Source organism: Nicotiana sylvestris, chromosome 11 (assembly GCF_000393655.2).
Source record: "Nicotiana sylvestris chromosome 11, ASM39365v2, whole genome shotgun sequence".
NCBI classification, from domain to species: Eukaryota; Viridiplantae; Streptophyta; class Magnoliopsida; order Solanales; family Solanaceae; genus Nicotiana; species Nicotiana sylvestris.
In genome coordinates, this window is record NC_091067.1 from 49,111,287 (window position 1) to 49,137,019 (window position 25,733).

The 25,733-nt window shown below is 36.1% G+C and overlaps 1 protein-coding gene across 2 annotated transcripts in view; it reads left to right on the forward strand.

Moving 5' to 3' along the window:
• LOC104217038 (DNA ligase 4) overlaps positions 1–25,733 on the forward strand; it is a 50,464-nt gene that overhangs the window by 15,977 nt on the left and 8,754 nt on the right. For both annotated transcript variants that reach the window (XM_009767190.2, XM_070163134.1), the window contains exons 3-25: positions 401–486; positions 571–707; positions 3,826–3,900; positions 4,047–4,138; positions 5,052–5,123; positions 5,845–5,924; positions 6,082–6,119; positions 6,203–6,209; positions 6,355–6,510; positions 10,372–10,447; positions 13,253–13,377; positions 13,459–13,493; positions 13,589–13,647; positions 15,283–15,366; positions 16,053–16,148; positions 16,224–16,272; positions 16,536–16,623; positions 16,746–16,949; positions 17,295–17,420; positions 17,958–18,057; positions 18,163–18,268; positions 18,408–18,538; positions 18,654–18,818. In XM_009767190.2, coding sequence (XP_009765492.1) covers positions 401–486; positions 571–707; positions 3,826–3,900; positions 4,047–4,138; positions 5,052–5,123; positions 5,845–5,924; positions 6,082–6,119; positions 6,203–6,209; positions 6,355–6,510; positions 10,372–10,447; positions 13,253–13,377; positions 13,459–13,493; positions 13,589–13,647; positions 15,283–15,366; positions 16,053–16,148; positions 16,224–16,272; positions 16,536–16,623; positions 16,746–16,949; positions 17,295–17,420; positions 17,958–18,057; positions 18,163–18,268; positions 18,408–18,538; positions 18,654–18,818 — 2,187 coding nt within the window. The remainder of the gene's footprint in view (positions 1–400; positions 487–570; positions 708–3,825; positions 3,901–4,046; positions 4,139–5,051; positions 5,124–5,844; positions 5,925–6,081; positions 6,120–6,202; positions 6,210–6,354; positions 6,511–10,371; positions 10,448–13,252; positions 13,378–13,458; positions 13,494–13,588; positions 13,648–15,282; positions 15,367–16,052; positions 16,149–16,223; positions 16,273–16,535; positions 16,624–16,745; positions 16,950–17,294; positions 17,421–17,957; positions 18,058–18,162; positions 18,269–18,407; positions 18,539–18,653; positions 18,819–25,733) is intronic.

Sequence of the window (25,733 nt, forward strand, 5' to 3'; positions counted from 1 at the left end):
CCATCCCTATCCCAATCTCTCTAGTTTAAACCAAACACAAGTTTTATTTATACCCCGTATATCTCATTTTTAGTCCAATGAACCAAACATCTACAATAAAAGTATATCCACTAAATAATCCCCTCATTATTATTCCCTGCATTATAATCTCATCATTATTAATCCCAGGATAATTTGTTTCCAACCAAACAACCCCTAGATCTGTTGCATTGTTAACTCAAAGCCTAGATCTCCTGCAGGAAGCCTGTAAATGCATACTTTAGTTGTAGACTTTGGTTGCTTCTTCAGAGACCATTGTTTTAGAAAGAACTTGATCAGATACTTTGTTGCTCCACTATTCACTATTCACTTAGCTTGTTATATTATGCTTCATGAAGATGTATTTCTATTGTTTTAACAGAGCAGAGAAGACTTCAATTCTGTCTGATCTCATCAGAAAAACAAATGCCCAAGAAATGAAATGGATTATAATGATAATTCTGAAAGGTGTGATGATTTTTTGTCAATGCTTAATCTGTAGGATCTCCCTCCATACCCAATGATGCCAATTTCAATGTCTTCATCTTTCAGATCTTAAGTTGGGAATTAGTGAAAAGAGCATCTTCCATGAATTCCATCCTGATGCAGAGGACTTATTCAATGTCACATGCGATTTAAAACTAGTTTGTGAAAAGTTGAGGGACAGAAGTCAACGGCATAAACACCAGGTTTGCTTCAAGTTCTCATATTGAACCTTATGACATACTTCTTTTCCTGACTCGGTACTTTTGTTGGATATGTTATTCCACCAGATTTTTTTAAAATACAAATTTAACTGTAAAATCTCTTCTTTTTTTCTCACTTTAGTGACTAAGTGTATATTCCTGACCTATAATTTGGTAGATATTTGTTCACCGCTTGCAGTTGGTAAAGATCCTAAAGTCACTTCTTGGCCTAGAGATGAGCAAATGTGTTATTTCCTCAGCTAGAGTGCTTATGTTAATGGTCAGGTCCTACTAAATTCGTCTCTCATTGCCTTCCGTGGTCGAGCAATCTACTCTTTTATCAAAGCTTGATTTAGAAAGTCACCGATAAATGATTGGGCGTTTTGGGAAGAAAGGATAAGATGACAGGTTTTGTGAAGTGTTGGAAGCAATGGCTGAAGCAGTGATTAATTGATTTTCCTATGCTACATATTTAGATTTAGATTTCATCAGCAACTTTACTCTTGGTTGAAGGACTTTGAATTCTGAAGTAGGTGATATCCTGCCTCCATTTCAATTTATGTGACACGCTTTCCTTATTACTCCTTTTTGAAAAGAATGACATATTTCTATACTTGGAGACAATTTAACTTTAAACTTTTCATTTAACCTATTTTACCATAATGAAAAGCTTTTATAGCCACATAGATGCTATGGCCCCACAAAGCTTTTACCCTTCAAACTTTTAAGTCCACAAGTTTTAACAATCTTCTTTTTTCTTCTTAAAACTCCGTGCCGAGTCAAACTACGTCACATAAATTGAACAGAGGGAGTATCTTTGTACTTTGTTCAATGTTTAAAATTAAAGAATTTGCAGTCGTGATTGAAGTTTTCAAGTGTGTTCCTTTACCTAGTGTGATGTAGATTGTTTAGGCTTGCATTGACCATTCTTTAGTATATTGAGTTTATTCATGCCTTAAAAAGAGCAATTTGGGAATGAGTTAGCTCTTTCAAATGGGCAAAGAAACTTGCTGCGTTGACCATAAATTAGTGCCCAAATTGTTGCATTATAAGTCATCCGGTTGTTTTAAACTTGCAATTACTTGTACGATGTACCCTAAGTAGTATTGACATGGTCGTGTCACTGCTTTGATTTTTAAAAAAAAAAAGGATGTGATGACAACATCATTTCAAACATGATACAATTTATGAGGGAAAAAAGGAACTAAAACTAAGCGTGCACGGTATGGCTAGGACACAAATATACTATGTAGAATACGTATGTCATTAAGTTATTATTGTTATGTGAGATTTGTGTATATGAAATCTCTTGTATTGCATATGTTGAAGTTATTAGAAGTAGGTATTATTTTTATGAGATGTTCTTACATAAATGGTTAATGGAAAGTGCAATGGAGTTCGACTATGGGTTGTTCTTTCTTTTTGAAGCTGAAGGGATGGCAACCTTGCATAGTCTACTGAGTCGAATCATGAATGGATCCACTAATTAGTTTTTTTCGATCAACCATGTTTGTCTAAGACTATAGCAAAGTAAAGCTGTTGCAACAAAGTACGACTGACGAGGCAATTGTTTGGCTTAAATCAACAACAACAACAACAACAACAACCCAGTATAATCCCATAAGTGGGGTCTGGGGAGGGTAGTGTGTACGCTGACTTACCCCTACCCTGGGGGTAGGGAGGCTGTTCCCGAATAGACCCTCGGCACAAATTGTTTGGCTTAAATCACAGGTACATAAATTTAGTAGAAGAAAAAATTTCAGGAAAAGATAGTTTTCTCAGTCTCAAGTAACTTATGCATTTATAGTCAATAGAACCATCAGCAATCCAGTGAAAATATGTGATGTTCCTTAAATTATAATAATTGTAGTTGAAGGCAATTTAGGGTTGGCTAACTCCTAAGCAATCTTCAACATCAATCCTGGTAGGAAATTCCTGAGTGTAGAAATCCAGATAAGGGTTATTTTCTCACAGTGAAGTAACTTGTGCAGTTACAGTAATGAGAAGGGTAAGCTATCCCCTCTCAAGGTCGTGTCCTACCTTTTGGAGATGAAAGAAATGAGGAAAGTTTCAATTTCGGTCCTTTTATAGGCTGAAGATATTGGGAAATTCCTGTAAGAGAGCCCATTTTTTTTCACCCGCACATAAGAAACAATGAAAGCAGAATTGTTATTTTTCTGCTATTACGTGCAGACGACAGGCCTCCGATGCATGCACATGATTGTCCGACAGACAGCTTTCAGTAAAATGCCCACAATTTTTTGTAGGAACGTCCAAATATTACGAACCATTTGATGCATTGTAAACTAGACTCCAAGTTCTACAAATTGCTTCAGAAACTATAGTCAAATTCCTGTTATATCAATAGTTGTGCATCCTTGAAGTTATGCTATATTTCGCATTTCCCCCATCACTCTTTCAAAACCACTCTAAACTACCTCTACCCTTTGTCAGACATCCTTATCACCTTTCATAAGATTTCAGTGTTCTTACACCTTCGCAACACGTCAAACACCTCTTTGCACAACTAAGAAATGAATGTGAACGTAAAACTTAGCTAAAATCTTAGAGTGTGCAACAGTAAAGGAGTGGGAAGGTAAAGAATTTGTATCATATGCAGGGCAGTTGTAGAGAAGGCAGTAAAAGAGTGCCAAAGTAGAGAATTAGTATTTTATTGCTGTCAACAAAGTGATATAGAAATGATTCTGACATTTGTATCATTGTTCAAGTCGAATATGAAAATAATTTATCAATCAGGCAACTATGCTTCGAACCCATAATAACAATATTTAATCTTTATGTTATCCGTCATAACACAACCATCCTCCTTTGTTCGAACTTGGGACTGACTATGCGAAGCTCTCGTAAGCGGAATTTGAATGTGACAAGCATATACAAACATATTTCATATCAAGAAACAATGTTGAAAAGGTCTTTCCACGAAAGGAACTTGTTCCACAGCTCGTGGCAAAATTACAACAGTTAGTATGATCCTTTTAGTTTTTGAGGTGGTATGTCATTGATTACATCATGATGTTAATATCATTTAAGTTCTCCCGTCTCTAGTTTTACATTCTATACATGTCCAGCTGATGATTGCACCTGGTGTTGTTTTCCTCAGGACATTGAAGTTGGAAAAGCGGTCCGCCCTCAGCTGGCTCTTAGGGTCAGTAATGCATCTGCTGCGTGGAAAAAGGTTTTCTCAGATTTGCTATTTTATCTCGTTGTTTATCCCCTCTCTCTCTCTCTCCCCCTCCCTTTCACACACCAAGTCTTTCTAGCGATGGTAGATTTACTATTAATTAACTTTGTCTCATGCTAAACTTGTTAATATGTCAACAGCTTCATGGGAAGGAAGTAGTTGTTGAGTGCAAATTTGACGGGGATCGTATCCAGATTCATAAAAATAATTCTGACCTAAACTTCTTCTCAAGGTACCATTTTCATTGCTTTATATCTAGTTCCTTCCTTTTGTTGCATTTCCTTGGCATTATTTAATCCTTGCTATTTTGGGTCACAAATATTTGCTCAATTTATCTAAATGAGTAAGGGGCATTTTCATATATACCCATTTTTGGGCCACCAGTGAAGTTATACCCGTATTGCACAAAAATTTGCAAAGTGTACCCGCTGTCCCAATTGGATCTTAAGTAGTTCAATCTTTTCAATGCAACTTCAGAAATCAAATCTGAAATTCTTCTTTCTTTTAAATGCTACTTCTGAAATTCGAATGTAAAGTAGTTCAATCTTTTCAATGCAACTTCACAAATCAAATCCGGTGTTCTTCCATCTTTCAAATACAAATTTAGAAATTCAAATCTTAAGTAGTTCAATCTATTGAATACAACTTCAGATTTCGAATCTTGAGTTCTGAAACATAAACTTGTTCTTCGAATTTCAACAATCCAATACACGATTCAATACCCAAATCTTCTCCAAATGAGCTCAAATTTGAAACATAACTTTTAAATATCATAAAGAACAAATGTCAATCATCAAATTGTCAAAACAACAATAAATTTAGCAAACTCATTTTGCAACTAAGAAGAAGAAGAAAACAATAGTAAAGAAGAAGAGAAAAGTGTATGTATCTGAAGTTATCCCAAAATTGGGTATCAGTTAAACTTTTTTAAAAAGTGGGTACAAATTCAATTGGTGGCGCAAAACTGGGGGTCAGAAGAAAATTTTACGATGAGTAAACGAATTTTTTCTGTTGTGTCCTACTGAATTTTAATTTTTGTACTTTCCGAGTAAATCTTGATATGCATACGCTATGGTTCTCATAATGAATTATTATAGGCTTATATTGCTTTTCTGAGCGCGATTATTTACTCAATTTTCATGCAGAAACTTTTTTGATCATCAAGAGTATGCTCATGGAATGTCAGATGTTATTACACAGAATATTCTTGTTAACAAGTAAGCGAACAGATATCTCAATCGCAAAACTTCCCTTCTTCTCTTTTTACCCATTGTTTTTCAATATCACCCTGTGATTTGTTTATTGTTGTTTCATGTCTAGATTTGCTACCAAATCCACCAAATGCCTATCAATCTTACCCTGGACTCATATATACTTTGTTTGCCTGTTTATGAACTTAGTTTCAACTCTTGACTGTGAAAATGTTGTGGGGCTTGATTTTATGATCACGTCATGTCTCTCATTTCCCTGTCGGTCTCTCTCTCTCTCTCTCTCTCTCTCTCTCTCTCTTTCTCTCTTTCTCGGTCAATTTGGGATGGGATGCAAGGTTGTATAATGAGAAATTTTGGGCGATTGGCCCAGATTGATAATGTAGCATAAGTTCTGTTTAAAGAAGAGAGGAAGAATTAACTTACTTTGTGGAGGAGCTCCGAACAGCCATGAGCAGCATGGTGATAGAAATCTTTCTTTCAGCTTTTGGACGCTGTACATCCCTAATATCTGGTGTGAAATGAAGTGAAGTTTTTAGTTTATCTTTTATTGATGGCATCAAGTATCTCTAATAACTTGTTATTTTCTGAAATTAAAAGAATATGCATTGTTATTTTCTGAACTGGGCAGAGCTTGGATAGCTATATCTATTGCCTTTATCTTGCTTGTAATGAAGGGCACTTACCTTTTTGCAACTATGGTTCGCCTTGCCTCTTTTCTTTTGATCAGGTGCATACTTGATGGTGAAATGCTGGTTTGGGATGCATCAATGAACCGCTTTGCAGAGTTTGGTTCCAATCAAGAAATAGGTATTTATGATCTTTGATTGACATTTATTTGAAATCTATTTGTTTTGTCTACAGATGCATTTTCCATTTTTGCTGATGATATCTAATCCATTGTGAACCTATCTTTGCGTAATTAATTGCCTGACTTCTCATTGTGAATTTCTTACCTTTTTCATAGCAAAGGCTGCAAGAGAGGGTCTTGATAGTGATAGGCAGGTTTGTCACGAGAACATTACTATTTTATTGAGTCATTCCTACAAAAACTTAGCATAATGACTTATGTTTTGGTTGTGATGCAGTTGTGCTGTATCCTTTTCTCTCGGCAACTGTGTTCAAGTTTGGCAGTGTTCTCAACAGGAGATGAGTGAGTGTGTTGATGTCAGCGATTCTTGTATTTAGAGTTCCATACAGTTGGTTGGCTTCTATCTTTCTTAACATTAAATGTCAATAGACATTGCATTCGATATTCTTTATGTTGGGGATACCAGTGTTATTCACCGAAGCTTGAAGGAACGTCAAGAGATTCTCCAGAAAGTCGTGAAGCCCATAAAAGGCCGTTTAGAAATTTTAGTCCCTAATGGCGGTCTTAATGCTCATCGTCCTTCTGGTAAGGATGCTCTTCGATTCAATAGGTTGTTAGTTATACTTCTTTTTTGCATGCTTCACATTCTATTCAGCAATAATGGTTGTTTCAATCTCCTGAAGTTTCTGGTGATATTAAGATCTATATGTGGTTTTATTTCAATGAGATGCCCGTGCCAAGAACCAAAGCTTCTCCATTTGTCCTCATCCCAGCTGGGGAATATGTGAAAATCCACCATGTCTAATGCTGTAAACTTTGTTATATTGTTCAGACTCAAGAGTATGTGCCTAGAAGTGTGACTAGTATAGTCCTCCCCATAATTAAGTTAATTGCAGAAATCTGAAATCTATATAACTTTAGAAAGCACCTAAAGAGTTCCCTAATTGTCGACGTTCATGTCCCATCAATTTCAAAAAATAATACATCTTTGTTGTGCTTTCTTTGGTAATATTACATCAATAAAAACAAAATTAGTAAAAGCTTCTGGATGATTATTTTTTTAAATTTGTTCGACAACTTAGGGTTCCCCCCACTGAGCACATGCCCAATTGCAAAGAATAGCTTGTTTTCTTTCTTTTCTTTTTCCCTTAACTTTTTCAACAAAACAGCAGATGCTACTATTATTGAAGTAAAGCAATAAGCTATACAACAGAGTTGAAGGTCTCATTTAGGCTATGTTGCGCGGACTCTCCAAAATGCTGCCGCACTCGTGTCGTATCCTCCAAAAATATATTACTTTTGGAAGATCCAACACACACCCAATGACATTTCGTAGAGTCCGAGCAACAAAGCATTTAGGCAGGAAAATAAGTGAGTCAGACACTTTGAAGAGAGAAGTGGATAAACGTGTCATATGATGACTACAAGTCTTTCGTTTTCGAAGGAGACATGATTCAGGAATAGCTTTTGATCTGATTTTTGCTCCTCTTTCTTACATGTATACATTAAAAAAGCCAGTCCTTAATAAATGCTTAGATGTCTCATTATATTGGAAACAAGACTAACAAATTGGATATAAGTAACTATCTTGTGAACACGTAGAACTTTTGCACACAGTTTTAGTATGGCTCCTTCTTTCTTGGACTACATGCTTTGACATAATTATGCATATTTTAGTTCTCATCCCTCGAAGGTACCTATTATTAAAACAAAACAGGAGATAATTAGCACACATACAACAACAACACGTCTTAGTTCCAAACAAGATGGATCAGCTATATAACTCTTCACTGCTGATGTTATTCCATTTAAGCTCACCTCATGTCAATATTATACAATTACAAATAAAAGATATTAGAAGTTCTCTATAGTTTCTGAACATATAAATCTCTTAAAGGCTAAACCACTCCTAGAAAGCACACGATCTATAGTAAAAGTGCTAACATGTTTAAACCATATTCTCAACTAATAGGTATCGCCTATATAGAACTTTTTCTTTCATTGTGCCTTATCGTTCCTTAAGTCTGCAGGGATCTATAAAGATCGTTGGTCTTTTGAGACAACTTCCTTCCATGTGATTTTAGGTCTACTTCATCCTCTTTTAACACTTCAACTCACTATAGTTTCACATCTACCAACCGGTGCATCAGAGGTCGACATAGGAGATGACCGAACCATATCAAGCGACCTTCTCTCATTTTATCCTTGATTTGTGCTACTTGAACCTTCTTGTGAATATGGTCATTTCTACTTTTCTCTTATCTTGTATGACTATACATCCATCTTAACATTTGCATACCTGCAACAATTATCTTATGGATGTGTTAACTGTAGAGGCCCAAAATTCACTCTCATATAGCATTGGTGGTCTATGTTTGTTTTATAGAAATTACCTTTTACTTTGGTAGGCATCCTTCTATCATATAAAACCCCTGTAACACTTCTCTATTTTAACCATTAGATTTTACTTCTAATTTTTTTTGATGAAGAACCATGCGATTGTAACTTTATGTTTAACATCTTTATCAATCATTCCATTCTCCTGGAACAACAAGCCTAAACATTTGAATTGTTTGCATTAAGACACTAAATTCCATCTAATTTCACCTCAATTTTCTTATGTCGATTAAACTTGCAATGTATATATTCGGTCTTTCTTCTACTTGTTCTAAAACTCATACTCGCTATAGTGCTTCTCCAAAGTTTAAGCTTTTGGTTGATATGCTCGCTGTTTTCATCAATTACCACAACATCATCAGCAATTACTATCCACTATGGGACCTCATCTTATATTGTGTTGGTTAGCTCATCCATAACTACAGTGAATAAGTAGGGGTTAATGCCGATCGCCGAAGTAAACCCCAGGCTACGAGGATCTCCTTTGTATCTCTTACTACTGTTCTCACGCTAGTGACGAGGCATTTATATATATTTATTTGAAAAATATGAACACCCACTAAGAGCATTTCTTGGCACTCTATCATATGATTTTTCCAGATCAATGAACACCATGTGCAAAACTGCAGATCGTCCTTCCTCTCGCGATAAACTTCCATCAATCTCCTTAGCAAATTATAGCCTTCGTTTTAGATCTACCGGGCATAAATCCAAACTGATTCTCTGTCATTCTTGTAATATCCCCAAGTCTACGCTTTATCACTCTTCGCTAGAGTTTCTTTGTATGTCTCATAACTTTAATGCCACGATAGTTTGCACAACTTTGAATGTCTCCTTTGTTTTTATAAATAGGAATTAGGATACTCTTTCTCCACTCGTTGGGCATCCTACTACTTCTTAGTATAACATTAAATAGCTTGCTAAGCCTTCTACTCCTGCCTCTCCAAGACACTGCCAAACCTCAATGGAGATACCAACTAGAACACGAGCTTTTCTAATCCTCATATGTTTCATGGCATCCCTTACCTCGTATCCTTTACCTATGCTGGCCTAATTCTATGTGTAGCTAAAGTTTCTATTGTGCACATATATTTGGAGACCTAGAATGTTGTTATCATGGTTCAAGTTGAACAATTTATCACCGTAGCCTTTGTTATCTCCCCTTGATCTCATTACCTCCTGTCAACACTCGTTGAGAATCGTCTTTAATACACTTACCTGATTTAAGTCCTCCTCTTCTCTATCAATCGTGTTAGTTTAAACATCTCTTTTTTCCCTTCGTGTTTTCCTAGATTTTTCATTTTTGTACAAGCTATCTCGGGCTTCCTCTCGAGCTTTACTAATAGCTTTCTTAGCTTTTCTCTTAGCTCTCTTGTACTCTGCAAAGGTTCTCCACCTTCTGCTTTTGACAACTTCCTATAGCACTGTTTTTAGCTCTAATTCTTTGCACCTCCTCATTCCGCCACAAATATTCATGATGCCGAGGTTCTACACCTTTAGACTTACCTAACACTTTGCTTGTTACTCTTTTAATGCAACCTGACATTTCCTCCATGGAATGTTCCATCACCCTCCATGTCCCACGCTTCCTCCCTAGTTTTTCTTGAAAAGCTAACTGGTTAGCATCCTTTAATGCCGACCACTGAGTTCTCGGTTGCTTGCAAGTTGTCTCCTTCCTCACTCTCCCCTTACGATTTACAGTTTACATCCAAGACCACCAACCTATCTGGGTGGTCATCGCTTCTCCTGATATAACCTTATAGTCCTTACACGTGGTCCTATCACGCCTTCTAGTAAGAATAAGTTCCTGTTTTTTTGTAGAGTCAGCTAAGTTTTCTACTTTCACATCACAAACGTGTAGTACTCGCAGCATGATTGTACTGAAATTCCCAAATTGCTTATATGTCAGCAGGTAGGACGATGGGAAACTCCTCAAAACAAACTGCCTCTTTTATAATAGTATTAACTTCTAACTATAGTAAGTGGAAGTTGCATATATTGCTTGCTTTAGTTGTGTTCTTATTTGTTTATTGTTTGACTGCTTAACAGGGGAGCCATGTTGGTCGATCATTGCTCATAGTGTTGACGATGTTGATAAATTCTTTAAAGAAACTGTTGAGAACAGGTTCGCATTGTGTTTCTGTTCTAACTTTCTCGAGTCAACAACAAGACTCTTGTATTACATATAGTGGCATAAGTAATAGATTTGAAGTTAATATATTGAGCATGTTTCCATTTCGCTCTTATATATATATATATATGTATGTATGTGTGTGTGTGTGTGTGTGTGTGTGTGTGTATTATATATGTATGTAGTGTGTGTGTGTATTATATATGTATGTAGTGTGTGTGTGTGTGTGTTTGTGTGTGTATATATTATTTTTATTTCCTTGGACACACATGTAGCTGCTGATGTTCAAAGGTAAAATGTGATCTTGCTTCTTGATGTTCAAATGCATGGAAGAATTACTTGAAACTTTTAAAGAACTGATTGGAGAATAGTTTCTATGTCAAAAATTATTTTGACTAGTAGCATTGCAATTTGAGGGATTAAGGAAAATATGTGCGTCATAAAATGCAGAGAGTATGATTGTGGACGTATATTCTGGCTTCATGGCTGTGCAAAAGCCAGATTAACATCGTATTTTCAAAAGTTGTCTTTGCAAATACATTTCAAACTAATTTTGAAGCTAAAATCTTGGAAGTGTAGTATCTTGCGAATGAGAAAAGAAAAGAATGACTTTATACTCTCGTTTAGAACTAGCTTTTACTGGAAAGTTAAATGGATAGCCATCATATTTTCTGGCTGTATTTGTTTTGAATCTGATTTCCCTTCTTCAGAGAGCCTAATATATGTGATAAATTTGGTTCATTTCAGAACAAGTTTGTGAAATTACCTGATGATCTATTAGCAGCTATGCTTTTAGAGATCTTATGTGCTACCTGCAGTAGCATCGCTACTGTTCAACTACTGGGTGACTGGGGAAAGGAAGATGTCACAAAAGGCGAAGATGCAGAGACAAATGCTTTTGCGCCTAACTTCCGCTCTTCGTTTCTTGTGGTTAAGAATTGGTTCTTACTGGAGTACTTGAAATTTCTTTTACCTGTAACATAGAAGTAATCAAAGTTCGGTAACTGACTGGTGATTCTAGCTACTTTTTCTTGGCAAATGAAGAGACATATAACAGAGTGCATTTGATTTTCAATCCCTTTCTAGTTTTTTCTTTAAGCTGTCACTTTGGGTGAAACGTTCTTCATTGCTGAACTCCTATTCATGCTTTTAGGATTTCTACTTACAGTGTATCATCTTTTTTTTTTTAAACGGTAACGTTTGTATATATTAAAGAGGTCTGTACATAGGTTGTACTGAAAACCATATTTACAAGTGAGCAAAAGAGAGAAGAAACTGTTCTGCAGTCCTAGCTAGATTCTAGAATTTCTAGGATTGATATAGTATCTTCTATGTAAACCTGTTTACACCAAAAACAAAAAAGCAGAACACAATTTAGTTTGATCTTTTGCACTGAGTTGCAATGTATCATCTACTTTTAATCAATGATATATCATGTTACCTTCCAAAAGAACCTACAAATTATAGTTTTAAGAGTATATGCAGATATATATGCTTTCCCTTAAGTGTCCCACATTGGTGGAAGAAATGAATTGTTGTCTCCCTATATGGTCATGGACAATTCTCACCTCATGAGTTAGTTTTTGGGATTAAGTTAAGCGCAAGGTCCATGTCTTATCATGATATAAGAGCCAGATCCATTCTTATTCTTGATTTACCCAATGTTGAGCCCCCATGTTATGTTATCTGTGCTCCAGTGGTGTGCGGCGGAATGTTAAGTATCCCAATTAGGGATGGAAGCTGTTCTCTCCTTACATGGTCTTGGCAATCCTCAATTTATGAGTTAGCTTTTGGAGTTGAATTAGGCCCAAGGTCCATTTTGTATTGGGTACAAAATAGCCAATGTTCTTGGTGGTGAAGCGTCCTTTTTCCTTTTCTTTTAGTTGTTTTGGTCCAGCCAATGTTCTTTTAGCTTTTTGAAGCATGACACTGAGGGGGTGACCACCCGACTCTTTGAACTCCAATTAACAATCAGTTCATGACCATCCATTGGAACCTCAATCATTTGTCATGCTGTCTATCCCTTGATTTTAAACAGCATGAAATAATTTCTAACTTAATATATTTGTACTGATTATGAAAGTAACATGCTTAATATATTTGTACTGATAATCAAAGTAACATGCTTTTCTCCAAAGATGAGTTAATTTCCTTAAGAGGTGACCTCTTGGACACCTTGAAATACACATTAGGAGGTAAGGGCAACAAGTTATAGTAATATATGAACTTATCAAAAAACAAATGTTATAGTAATATATGTATATTACTACTTACTAGTGTATAATCTATATTTATGCTATCTCATTGTCCAAACCTGTTAAGTGTAGTGGTTTTCTGTCTGGTTTATTCCAGCAAAGAGTTCTGCAATGTAATTAGCTCCAAATATCATGGATCTATTTAGATTTTTCTTGATATGATTATCGGAGATTCTCAGTGGTGTTGTGCTTCTACACGAGGTTTTTAAGGGAATGTTCACTTACACGAATAAGAAGTTTTGGGTTTAGGCCTCGACTTTTTTTCTTCTTTCGTTCCTCTCTCTCTCTCTCTCTCTCTCTCTCTCTCTCTCTTTGTGATCGGATATCTAGGGCTTAAGCTTATGGGTGAGTAAACCAGAGATCTGGCCATTGGTCAAGAGTTTCGTATTATTCAGTTTCAACTACAGATATTCCCATGCCTAACGAATAATGACTAAGTTTCCTAATGATTATTTAGTGTATGAGTTTCTTATTTGATTTAATGTGAACTGTTATTCCCAGTAGTTATGTAAATTCTTATGCGTATAATTGGTGGTCTCTTCAGAGATGAAGGAATTGTTTTGAAAGACCTAACTTCAAAATGGGAACCCAGTGATCGGAGTGGAAAATGGCTAAAGTTGAAGCCTGAATATGTTCGAGCTGGCTCTGATTTGGATGTTCTTATTATTGGTTTGTATTGCTTATGGAAGGTTTCTGTTTCTGCTTTTTGTGCCAAGTATTCTCTCCAGGCTAACTTTACATTGTCAACAGGAGGCTACTATGGTTCTGGGCGCCATGGAGGAGAGGTGGAAGATTCCACCTTCTACATTACTTATTTGTTTGTCCATTTATTTGTTTATATTTTTATGAGTTAAACTCTAAATTTGCCATTGGATATTAGGTAGCTCAATTTCTGGTTGGTCTTGCAGAGCGTCCAGCTCCAAATACATATCCCCGAAGGTATATATATGTTTTTGAAAAGAAAGAGTCGCCTTATCTTGTCAAATATTTATCTCTCTTTTGAAAAATAAATTTGTTGAATTGAATGCGTGTGAAAATTTTGTCATTTCTTTTATGATTTTGTGAGTGGAACAAGAGTTTTTGAAAATTCTTTCAAAAGCACCTGGAAACGACAGCTTCAAAAAACAGTTTTGCAAATAAAGTTTCAAAAAACTTAAACAAATACCAACTTGAAGATTTATTTCACAAGTTCTGGAAAAGAGTTCATGGACGGATGTCAGATGTTACAAAGTAACTATGTCATACAAGTTTTAGTGAGGAGAGTAGTGTTTTGGTCAATTTGTGTATGCACCAATATGTACTCTAGTTGAGATGCCTATTCTTCCAATCTCTACTTTGAAATGTTTGCTATTCCCAAGTATAGCAAGTCTTTAAATTGAAAGGTTGCAAAGACTTTAAGCAAATGTTAACTTGACAATAATCTTTTGCTAATTTTTATTAGAGGGTGATATGCATTCAAAAGAAACAAAACGTGTCTAAAAGAAACAAAACGTGCCTAAAAGAAACATAAGGATTGTTTCCTTTTGCTTAGTTTTACTTTTAAAGTGTTCCACATTAGTTGAGAGAATGTGTTGTTGTCTCCTTATATAATTGGCAATCCTCATCTCATGAACTAGCTTTTGAGGTTTCTTAACATGGTATTCAACATGGTATCTGAGATAGACCCATCCATATTCTTGGTTTACCAATTTTTGGGCCCCTATGTTATATAATCCACACACTAGATGTCCATTGCTGACCGTACAACAGAGTGTTAAGTGTTCCACATTGTTTAAGAGAATGGTTGTTGTTTTCTTATATGGTCTTGGAAAATTCTCACGTTATACTAGCTTTTGTCTTTTGCGACTGAGTTAGGTCCAAGATCCATTTTATTAGCAATATATATATAGTCTGTTATCTGTTAGACTTAATTCTTCTTTCCGTCATATAACTTCTCTAAAGAATATTTTTGCTGTATACATTGGCTATTATAGTAACTGTAGTCCTATCAGTGGAGTCATTTGTTGCATCATTGTGTTAATATCATGGCTTACACCAGAGAGGAGACATAACCTATCATCTTGATCCTATTAATAAGTTTGTTTTCTTTGAACATCATTCCTGGGCTATTAATAAGCATTCTTGACAAAGTCAGGAGTAGTTGTTGATTTAATGATTGGTAATGGAATTGTATGTTGCTTGAGATTTGGCTTTTGACTGCTTCCGTAGATAAGTTGAACTTGACTTCACCACTGATGTATAGTCGGTCTTGAGTAAGTGTTATACTCTATGCTGCATCAGCTAGTTTAATTAGCCTTAAATTTCAGGAAAGGAACATTTTTTTTTGAGCATTACAGTGTTATATCTTTGAACATTGAGTTTGAAATTATATCTAGCATGGAAAGCATCATATCTATATCTGAATTTCGTTCTGTGAAGTAATTCAGTGGGATTATGAGCCTTTTCAGTTTTCTGAAAGGTTTTCAACGTCTTTTAATAGTGAAAAGAGTGTAAATCATTTGGATTAGGATGACTGATGTGTATTTCCCTATACTTCAATACTCTGTGGATTCTGATTTTTGCATAATTTTGCAGGTTCATTTCTTTTTGCAGAGTGGGCACTGGAGTTTCTGATGAGGAACGTAATACCATAGTAACTCGATTAAAGCCCTATTTCCGGCAAGAATTCCGTCGATGCAGCTTGAGTTGGATATTGTTTTCTGTTGTACCTTTTGTTCTTGCACTATCCAAGAATGCTTTTCTTGCTTGTTGCACCTTATCTAATGAAAAAATTATACTCCCTCCGTTTCAATTTAGATGAGGTAGTTTGATTCGGCACGGAGTTTAAGAAAAAGAAGAAGACTTTTGAAACTTGTGGTCTTAAAAGCTTAAGGGGTAAAAACTTTGTGGAGCCATGACATTTGTGTGGATATAAAAGCTTCTCATTAAGGGTTAAATGGATAAAATGAAGAGTTTAAAGCTGAATTATTTCCAAATTTAGAAATGTGTCATTTATTTTGGAACAGACTAAAAAGGAAAGTACCTTATCTAATTTGAAACGGAGGGAGTAGTGTTTTACTTTTGGTGACTGTCAGAGTTGCAGAGTATACCAATTTCGGTAAAAGTGCTTTTGTTTCAGTGGACTTCTGGTTGTCCACCGACGTTATTATCCACTTTAATATTCTTTCAGATAAATGTTGTTGTATAAATGTTTGAAGATTTGGAAAATAAAAAAGAGAATTTTAAATGTCTATATAACATAGTCCACCACAAAGCTGCATGGATCTTTGATTAGGTGGATTACTTTAGACAGAATACTCAGTTTGTTGCATATCGTGCTAATACTGGCGCATTCATTTTGGCAGGAAGTATGAGTACCCGAAGCAGGCACCACCAACGTTTTATCAAGTAACAAATAATGCAAAAGAGCGACCAGACGTGTGGGTTGAAAGTCCAGAGAAGTAGGCCACTTTGACGAATCTCGCAATTGGTGTTAATCATGCAATTATGTATCTGACTCCTGTGTATCATTGCAGATCCATCATTGTTTCGATTACAAGTGACATTAGAACAATAAGAACTGAGGTACAGCTGGAGTAGAAGTCTTTCCTTCCCCATTTGTTAGCAATATATGCTTATTGCTCATATGAAAGCAGTGAGAGTTGAAAGCCTGGGGAATTTGTTTTCTGTAATTTATTTTCTATTCAATTATTTACTCAATAGTTGCATGAATTGATCAATTTATGAGACGCTTGAAATCCGCATCACTCTATCTATTCCAGTATGCCTATATCTCCAACGTGATGATGAAAGTTTGATCAGTAGAATTCATTTTCTGTTCTTTCCAGGTATTTGCTGCTCCATACAGCTTGAGATTTCCACGTATTGATCGAGTGAGATATGAAAAGCCTTGGCATGAGTGTCTTGATGTGCAATGTTAGTGTCTTGTTACATTGGTTTTTGATGTGTATTTTTGCAACTTTGTCTGGTGCATTATGTTCCTTGATTCTATTCTCGTGTTCGACTTATAGCAGAATGTTTTGTTATTCCTGTCCCAGCATTTGTTGACCTGGTACATTCGAGCAATGGTACCACGCAGAGGGAGGCAGATTATGGAGTTGGGCAGGATCATGAACCAAAGGCCATTAGGTCGTCAAGAAAACGAGGGAAAAAGAATGTTTCTGCAGTTCCTTCTCATTTTGTACAGACTGACGTGTCTCACATCAAGGGTGAAACGTCAGTGTTCTCTAACATGGTGTTCTGTATCCTCATCTATGATGTCAAAGCAAAAATATACATTACTAAGCTGTCTTGTAGTTTTAACTGTAAGATGTACTTTGTAATTTTGGTCCTTTTTTTGCTTTAGTCTGGTCAATGGGTCATATCATACGTGATGTTTGTATCATAGAACAGAGAATTTTGTCAGTTGTTTCTTAAGTTTATTCTGCCTTAAGAATGGATGGGGGAATTAGCTTTTGTGCCTCAACTTTTAGCTCTATGTGCTTATTGCATGTTATCTGTCAGTCGTATTACATGCTAACATATATTTAAATTATTTTAAGAAATATTTGTCACCTAAGTATAATGGGTATCCTTGACGATACCAGATTTTGCTAATGTGCCTTCATCACATACACTTGATTCCATGCACAAAATGGTGGTCGAGCATGGGGGTTCTTTCTCCATGAATTTGAATAACTCAGTTACTCACTGTATAGCAGCTGAAAATAGAGGTTTCTCTCTCTCTCTCTCTCTCTCTCTCCCCCACCCCCCTCCTTCCAGCTGCATGCATCGTTATTTAAAGCGACTGCATTATTGCTTGAAGCGATGAAGCGAGCGGTTATCGCTTCATTGGTGAAGCCATGCTCTTTAGAGAAGTTTGTGCTTCAACAATAGAGCATAAATTGATTCCAACGAGAATCAGTCACCTCTTTGAATATCAACTTTCAGGAGTTAGATTAGTCATTAGTATCAACATTTAGTATATTTGATGTTGAAATAAGTTATTTTAGTTGAAATTTAACTTTTATTGTACTTAATTGATTGATGTTTGATATTTTATCAAATTTCATGTAAATTGTGCACTTCACTAAACAGAAGCGTGCACTTCACTTCTCTCTTTCGCTCAAGCCTCATGGAGCTTGTTGCTTTTTTTGCGCTTTTCGCTTTAGAAAACATTTGGTGTGTGGAGATAGAAAAGTTCATGTGAAAACCCATATCAGCTTTGCTCCACTATACATTACTAGGAATTATTCTTTTTGTAAAAACAGGTATCAAGTTTCAAGCTGCAAAACTTCATGGAGATGTTATTCACTGCTCTTGGCTCTTTGATTGCTGTCTGCAAAAGAGGCTCCTTCCTTTACAGCCAAAGTTAGTTTGCATTTCAGTTTTTCTCGTCTTGTTCTCTCTTCCTGTATTTGGAGTTCCATGTGATCTGCGATTCCTTTGACTTTTCTTTCTTGACTCTTACTGAAGGTATTTTCTTTTCCTTTCTGATTCAACAAAGAGAAAGTTGGAAGCAGAAGTGGATGAATATTGTGATTCTTTCTACTCTGACCTCAGCGTCAAAGACATTAGAAAGGTATAATTTGGTATAATTATCTGCTACAAAATATTATACGTATAGCTTCAGCATTAGGAGCAGTTACTGTAAATTGTTTATCAAGCAGCTGACTGCCTATCTTCTTTGATTATGTCCGTTTTATGTCTTTCTTATTCAGCTTTTGAGCGACATAGAACGCTCCGAAGACTCCAAAACTGTTGAGTACTACAAGAAAAAGTACTGTCCCAAGGATAAATGGGCTCGATTTCATGGTTGCTGCATTTGCTTTTTCATTCCAGAGCAGTGTTTGTGAGAATTTCTATCTTTTCTGTTTAATTGTGGAATTAGATTCTGTATTTGGGTATCAGTATGTCGATGTGGTTGTTATTTGGTAGAGGCTTAATGGCTCTGCTTTGTGTTTCAGGAAATATTCAGATTGCAAGGCTTTAGTGGAACTCGCTACGAGAAGGATGAAAGTTGAAATTTCTGTGGGTGGTGGGAAAGTTGGTGACAATCTTTGTCATGTTACCCATGTGGTGGTCATGTCTCTACCAGACTTTGATGTAAATTTCAGTGAAGTTTTAAATAGGTAATTTACCAATCTATTTTATTTTTCAGAAAGTAAGATGATCACCTTTTATATTGAAACTTCAAAACCGGCATCCTAGTGGTTACCAACCTCTTCCATTTTGTAGACTTCGTGACTTGTAATTTTATCTCAAGTTGCAAAATAGATTTTATATCTAATAATTCTCTTGGGAAATTGTGATAGTGAATGTTGGGCTGCTAAAGTACGACATATCCACAAGATAAGTGTTGCACAAACGCAGATGATGAGATAGATGTGCGGTGGTGCAAGATTAGATAAATTAAAAATGATCACATCTGCGAGAAGGTGCATTGAGGATGAAATGAGAGAAAACCGCTTGAGATGGTTTGATCATGTCCTACATTGGCCTACAGATGACTGGTCTGTTGGTGTGAACTATGATGAGTGTAGGTGTTAAAAGGGGATGGGATAGACCTAAAATCACATGTAAGGAAGTTATCTCGAAAGACCAAAAATTCTTGGAATCAATGTAGACTTAGTGAAAGATAGGGCACAATGGAAGGAAAAAAATTTCCATATAGGTGATTTCTACTAGTTGGGATTAGGTTTTAGTTGTTAGAGAACTTCTAGTATTATTATTATTACTATTATTTATATGCTGACTTGATTGTTTTTATTTTATTAAGTATGATAATGACATGATTTGAGTTTAAATAGAGGAGGATTTATATAGCCAATCTCAACTTGTTTGGAACTGAGGCATAGTTGTTGTTGTTGTTGTTCAATAAAGGTAGTATAACCCACCTGCAGCATTAGTTAAATATGGTCCATCTACAGCAACCGTTAGACTGTGTTGGCTAATATTCTTGTCTATGAAGATTGAAGATCATTGTTTTTATTATCGAGTAGCTTTGTCACGTCCCAAATGATATATTGATTGTGAAGGTATAACACAATGTTCAGCTGGAAATATTTCATGTAAACTTCTCCATTATTAGGCATATTTCTGTTGACTGTCTATTGATATTCCCATAGGAAACTGGAGCAAAGTGGTTAAGTTATTATCCTCTTTGTGTATGTGCTAGTCAGATCAGTAGTAAGACTTGTTGAGACTTGAACCTCCATATCGTTTTGTTCAGGTTATAGGTTATACGATACATTTAAGATTTTCACGAAATTTTTAGAGCTCTAATGCGCTATATTAGTTCTTTTCACCAGATGCCAATAACTGCAAACAGTAGCTTGCCTGCATTACAGGGAGAACAAAGGAATGAGATATAATTGTGTGTCCTTCCCTAGTCCATTTGGGCAACCCCCTATCCTCTTTTGAACACAAGTCTGTGTCTATTTATATTTTTTATGTCGAATGTCTGTATTTATATTGGGACTAATTTATGGCATTAATTTCATAGATCTGGTTTTACTCCAATTTCGCTAAAGAGTAAATTGTTTCACTTTCTTTTTTGGTGTTGTCAAATGTTCTCCACTTTCTTTACTAACCTTTTTGTTACTGTCCTATGCTTTTTGGATAGTTTCCCTTCTCCAAAGTTAATGCGATCAACCTTAAAAAAAAAGGAAAAGAATGTAGTCTGTAGCTAAATCAGTAAAATCTTTTGCTAAACCGGCTTAATGACGGATTTTAATCGATAGGTAAAACCGCCTTAGCTAAGATTTAGCGATCTTTGTTTTTAAAAGCAAAAAAAAACACAAAAGACGGATAAGATCCACGGGACTCAAAGCATATGGTGAGGAATGAAGCGCACATATTATTGAAGTGAAGTGCACAATCTACAAAAATTAAAAAAATACTAAAACATATATGAGTTTGGTATTCTAAATATGAAATTGCAATCGAATAACTAATCTCAGCATCCAAAATACAATAATGCCAATATTAAGTTGAGCTCTACAGAACGGACCACTTTCTAGCGGAACACTTTCCTCGTCATTATTTTAAGTAGACACTTCTCTAAAGCGCTTGGCTTCACGATAACACCTTGCTTCGTATTGGTTTTTTTACTCATAGCTTATCACAATCTGCTAGAGTCCGGATTTTGTCCATTGCTTTTTTTTTTTTAGTTGTGAATAACTGCAACTAGTGGTCGTTGAGTAACTTAAGCCTAGTATAGGACGACGAGAAATGTGATTGTCCTAGAAACTAACAAAATAATATGAAGAAGAATTCTTTCTTTTTGGCTGGTAACAAGTCCTTCGGAATACTGGAAATAAGAGGGAACTGGTATGATTTAAATGAGAGAAGAAAGAATTTTATGAGCAGGACTTCCTTTGATAGATTCAGTTTGCTGGAGCTTTGCAAGTATCTTAAATTGGCATTGAAGGAGAATAGTAAAACCTGCCGAAAATGGGAGTTTAATAGTCAACTATATTCATATTTTATACCTGAACTTTAGCGTATATGGTAGATACGTCAGAGTTGTTTCTTATAAGCGGAGGAAAATATCTATTAATATTATCCCGGAAATAGGAGAAAATCTGGGTTGGGATGATTTTACAGAAAAGATCCTTAGATTCATCGAAAAGGGGGGGAATCTACAATGACCAAAGTAATGATAAGATACAAGGCAAAAGGAAGTTTGCTCAAGTTACACAGATTAAGGGTTGGCCCAAAAATGATGTCAAAGCAGTAGAAAAAGAAGGTGCTGAAGGAAATCAATTCATAATAGACAAAAGCTCGATCAAGTCAAGGGTGTAATAATCTGCATAGCTTTTTAATTGGCTATTTCGGGGACAATACAACTGTGGCTCCCATCAAATATGAAGTCTCAGAATGAGTTTGTAGAAAATAGCAGATTCCTGCTGGAGTCTTTGTAAAGGAGCTACATGGATGGTTTTTATTATTTGAGTGTCCTTCAAGATCTGAGCCTCTGAGGCGGAAAGGATCAAGAAGGAAAATTGGTTCTTTAAGAATTTAGAACTGAGATTGGAATGGTGGTCACCGATTTGCAACTGTTATCGTGAAAAATTCCGACCTAATCATTTGTGGGTCAAATTGGTAGGCTTGCCGATTTACTTGTGGTCTGAGAGTTTATTCAGGAAAATTGGAGATCGACTTGGGGGGTATTTGGAAGTTGATGATTATTCTAGATTTAGAACACATATGAGATGGGTAAGAGTTTGTGTTCGATTCTCCGGAAATAAATTTCCGGCAAATCTAAAATTCATAGTGGAAGATCTTACTTTCACGGTTCCGGTGTGGGTAGAATCTACAGTTTGGGTGGAGAAAAGTGGCCGGAAAATTGAAGAGTTTCGCGTGAAATCGGGATTAGTAACGCAATAATTCATTGGAAAAAGAGAGATGGTGGAGCAGAGTCCCGGGGAAGGCGGAACTTCAAAATTGGGGACGTGTACGATACACATGCACATCCTTAATAATAAGTTGAATTAAAAAAGAACTTTCAAAGGCCTCAGGTTATGGGTAATGAAGCGGAGGGAGTTGGGCCAAGTGCTAATATGAATAGAAAAAGGCCCAAAGGCCAAGTCAACAGATAAAGGGACCTTAGTATGGACAATAAAAAAGGATAATAGGCACAGTCCTTATAATCAGGTGGACCCAAGTTCTGCCCTTCATTATAATCAGAGTTACGATTGTGGCTTACGATCTTTACCAAATAAAGACCCCGTGGATATCGAGATAGTGGCTCTCGAGAAATTTCATCTTCAAAAATGTCAGGAACAAATAATCGAAAATCTTGAGGATGTGCATTATAGCGATGAAGAAGCAAAGAAATTGGAGGAAGAGAATTTAGGTCAACTAGTCAGCGAGTAGTCAGAGGACGATATGATTACTGAAGATGATAATATGGAAATTATGGGAACAAAGCTGATCGTAGTTGATGATGACGATGAATTACTAAAATACTATGATGTTTCAGCGGATAATAGTAAAGAGGAATTGATATCTGAATACGAAGTAGATGCACGTGGGGATATTTTAATGCTTCTGTGGTATGAAGGATATCTGAATACGAAGTAGATGCTTCACTATACAGATATGGAGAATTTTCATCAGTCTAAGGGGAGTCTAAGGGGAATTCCATGGGCAATGCCGGGAAGAATTCTTGATATTCTAGCTAGCTGGAATAAAGAGGGCACACTTTCGAGAGATAAAGAGAGATGGAGAATTGTCCCAACTTGTATATGGTGGACAGTCTGGGAAGAGAGAAATCAAAGATGTTTCGAAGAGAAGTCCAACAACATCCCGAAGATAAAGATAAAATGTTTAGCTCTTTTTTATTTTTGGTGTAAAGGAAAACTTTTGGAGGATAGCGTATCCATTTTAGATGCCCTAGATTCATTGTAAGAAGAATAAGGGTGAAAAGTGTCCTTTTTTGTGTAGTTTTGTATGGGCACTTACATTGTAATTATGGGTGACTTCACAATTTTAGTGAAGTCTTTATATTAATATACAAATATGTTACCTTTTCAAAAAAAAAAAAAAAAAAAAGAAGGTGGTGTGGATTTGAAAGACAGATTGAATCAGGTGGAAGCTTCAATTTGGGTGAGGCATAATATGGTGAACTTGTGCGAACAGCTAGGGGTAAAAGGTGACCAAGATGAGGAAATTTTTTTAGAGCTCTTGATGCATATAGAAAAGAGCAAAGTGAAGAAAAAAGAGAGCTCGAGTAGTAATCCATCCCCTAGTAGATCTGAAAGAGAACTCAAATTATTGGAATTCAATATGGGGTTGAGGATGTAGAAACATGAACAAGGGTAGGGATTTGATTTGTTACACAAAATGAAGATGAATATTATATGCTGGAACATCAAGGGTCTGAATGATAAAGAAAAGAGGAGGATCGTAAGAATGCTGGTGAGGGATTGGAAAGTTGATGTCTTGTGTTTTGTGGAGACAGAGATTAAAAAAGTTAATAACTCACATATTAGAGAAATTGGTGGTAACAGATGGGTTGAATGGAGGTCTATAGAAGCTCAAGGTCGAAGTGGGGGAAGTATTATGTTCTAGGTTAAGAGGAGATGGAGATGCTTTGATGAGTTACTTGGGGAAGCATTCAGTCTCAGTTTTTCTGGAAGAAGTCAATATTGGTTTTAGAGGTCTTGTTAGTGGGGTCTATGGACCATGTGATAGAAGGGGCAGGAAGGAGTTGTGGAGAGAACTTGCTGATATAAGTGGATTGGCTTCAATGCCATGGCTATAGGTGGAGACTTTAAAGTTGTTAGATTGAGTGATGAGAGGAAGGGAAGGGCTAGAAATACAAGGTCTATGAGAGATTTTGCTAAATTTGTTGAAGATTTATCTCTTATAGATATGCCATTACATGGAGGCCAATCCACTTGGTTTAGAGGAAATAATAATAGTTGCGTTTCTAGAATTGATAGATCCTTAGCTAATGATGAGTGGGATGCACATTTCAATTTCATTAAACAGAGAATACTCCCAAGACCTATCCAATCATACTTGAGTGTGGTAACTGGAATAATGGAAAGGGCTACTTCAAATTCGAAAACATGTGGCTGGATGTGGAGAATTTGTGGAACAATGGTGGAGTTCTTATGAGGTAAAAGGAAGGCCAGATTCAACATTTGCTAAAAAACTTCAAATTCAAATATGTGGCTGGATGTGGAGAATTTTTTGGAACTAGTGGAACAATGGTGGAGTTCTTATGAGGTAAGAGGAAGACCAGATTCAGCATTTACTAAAAACCTTAAGTTGCTGAAAGAGGATATTAAGAAATGGAATAAGTATTCGGAAGAGATGAAGACAGGAAAGAAAGCACTTGGAAGATTGGAGAAGCTGGACCATCAAAAGTTTGGCGTACAAGATGTTGCTGAGTTAAAAGCTGAAAAAGAAAGTATCTACAAGGAGTTGGAGGAAATTGCAAAAGGTGAAGAAACATCTTGGAGACAAAAGCCTAGATGTCTATGGGTGAAAAAGGGAGATAAAAACACAAAATTCTTTCACAAGATGGCTAATGCACATAAAAGATTTAATACCGTTGAGAAGTTACAGATTGGGGGCAGGTTGGTTGAAGATGGTAATGAAATAAGAATCATATCCTGGCTTTTTATGAAGATCTTTTTTCAGAAAAGGAGCAGTGGAGGCCTGATTGGGAGATAAAAGAAATAGCAAAACTTACAAAGGAAGAAAAGAACTGGCTGCAAAGATCTTTCTCAATTGAAAGAAGTGGAGGCAGCAGTTAAACAACTTGAAGGAGATAAAGCACCTGGTCGTGATGGGTTTAACATATCTTTCTTCAAAAAACGTTGGAGGATAGTCAAGGTGGATGTGATAAAAGTCATTGACTGGTTCTATCAAAATGTACTTCCGGAAAGAGCTTTAACGCTACTTTCGTATCTTTGATTCCTAAGAAGATAGGTGCTGAAGAAGTTAAAGATTACAGGCCAATAATTCTACTGGAAAGTATTTACAAAATTATTTCTAAGACATTAACAGAAAGATTAAAGAAGGTTATTGACAAGCTTATCTCTAATAATCAGAATGCAATCATCAAGGGGAGACAAATCATTGATGCAACATTGGTGGCAATTGAGTGTGTGGACCATTATTTAATGAACAGGAAAGCTGGAGTAATGTGTAAGTTAGATTTGGAAAAGGCATATGATCATGTTAGTTGGTCATTTCTGATGGGAATTATGAAACAAATGAATTTTGTGGGACAAATGTAATGGAGACAGTGGACTCTTGAGTTGTATTTCGACTGTTAGATTTTCTGTCCTAATTAATGGGAATCTTGAAGGTTTTTTCCAGTCTCAAAGGGGTTCGAGACAAGAATGATCCTTTGTCTCCATATCTATTTGTGATGGTTATGGAGGCTTTCAGTCATATGCTCAAAAGGGCAGAGGAAAGGGGTTGGATAAGAGGGTTCAGTATTGAAGGACATGGGAATAACAAGGTGGAAGTTTCGCATATCCTTTATGCATATGATACTTTGGTGATGTGTGAGGCGGTTAGAG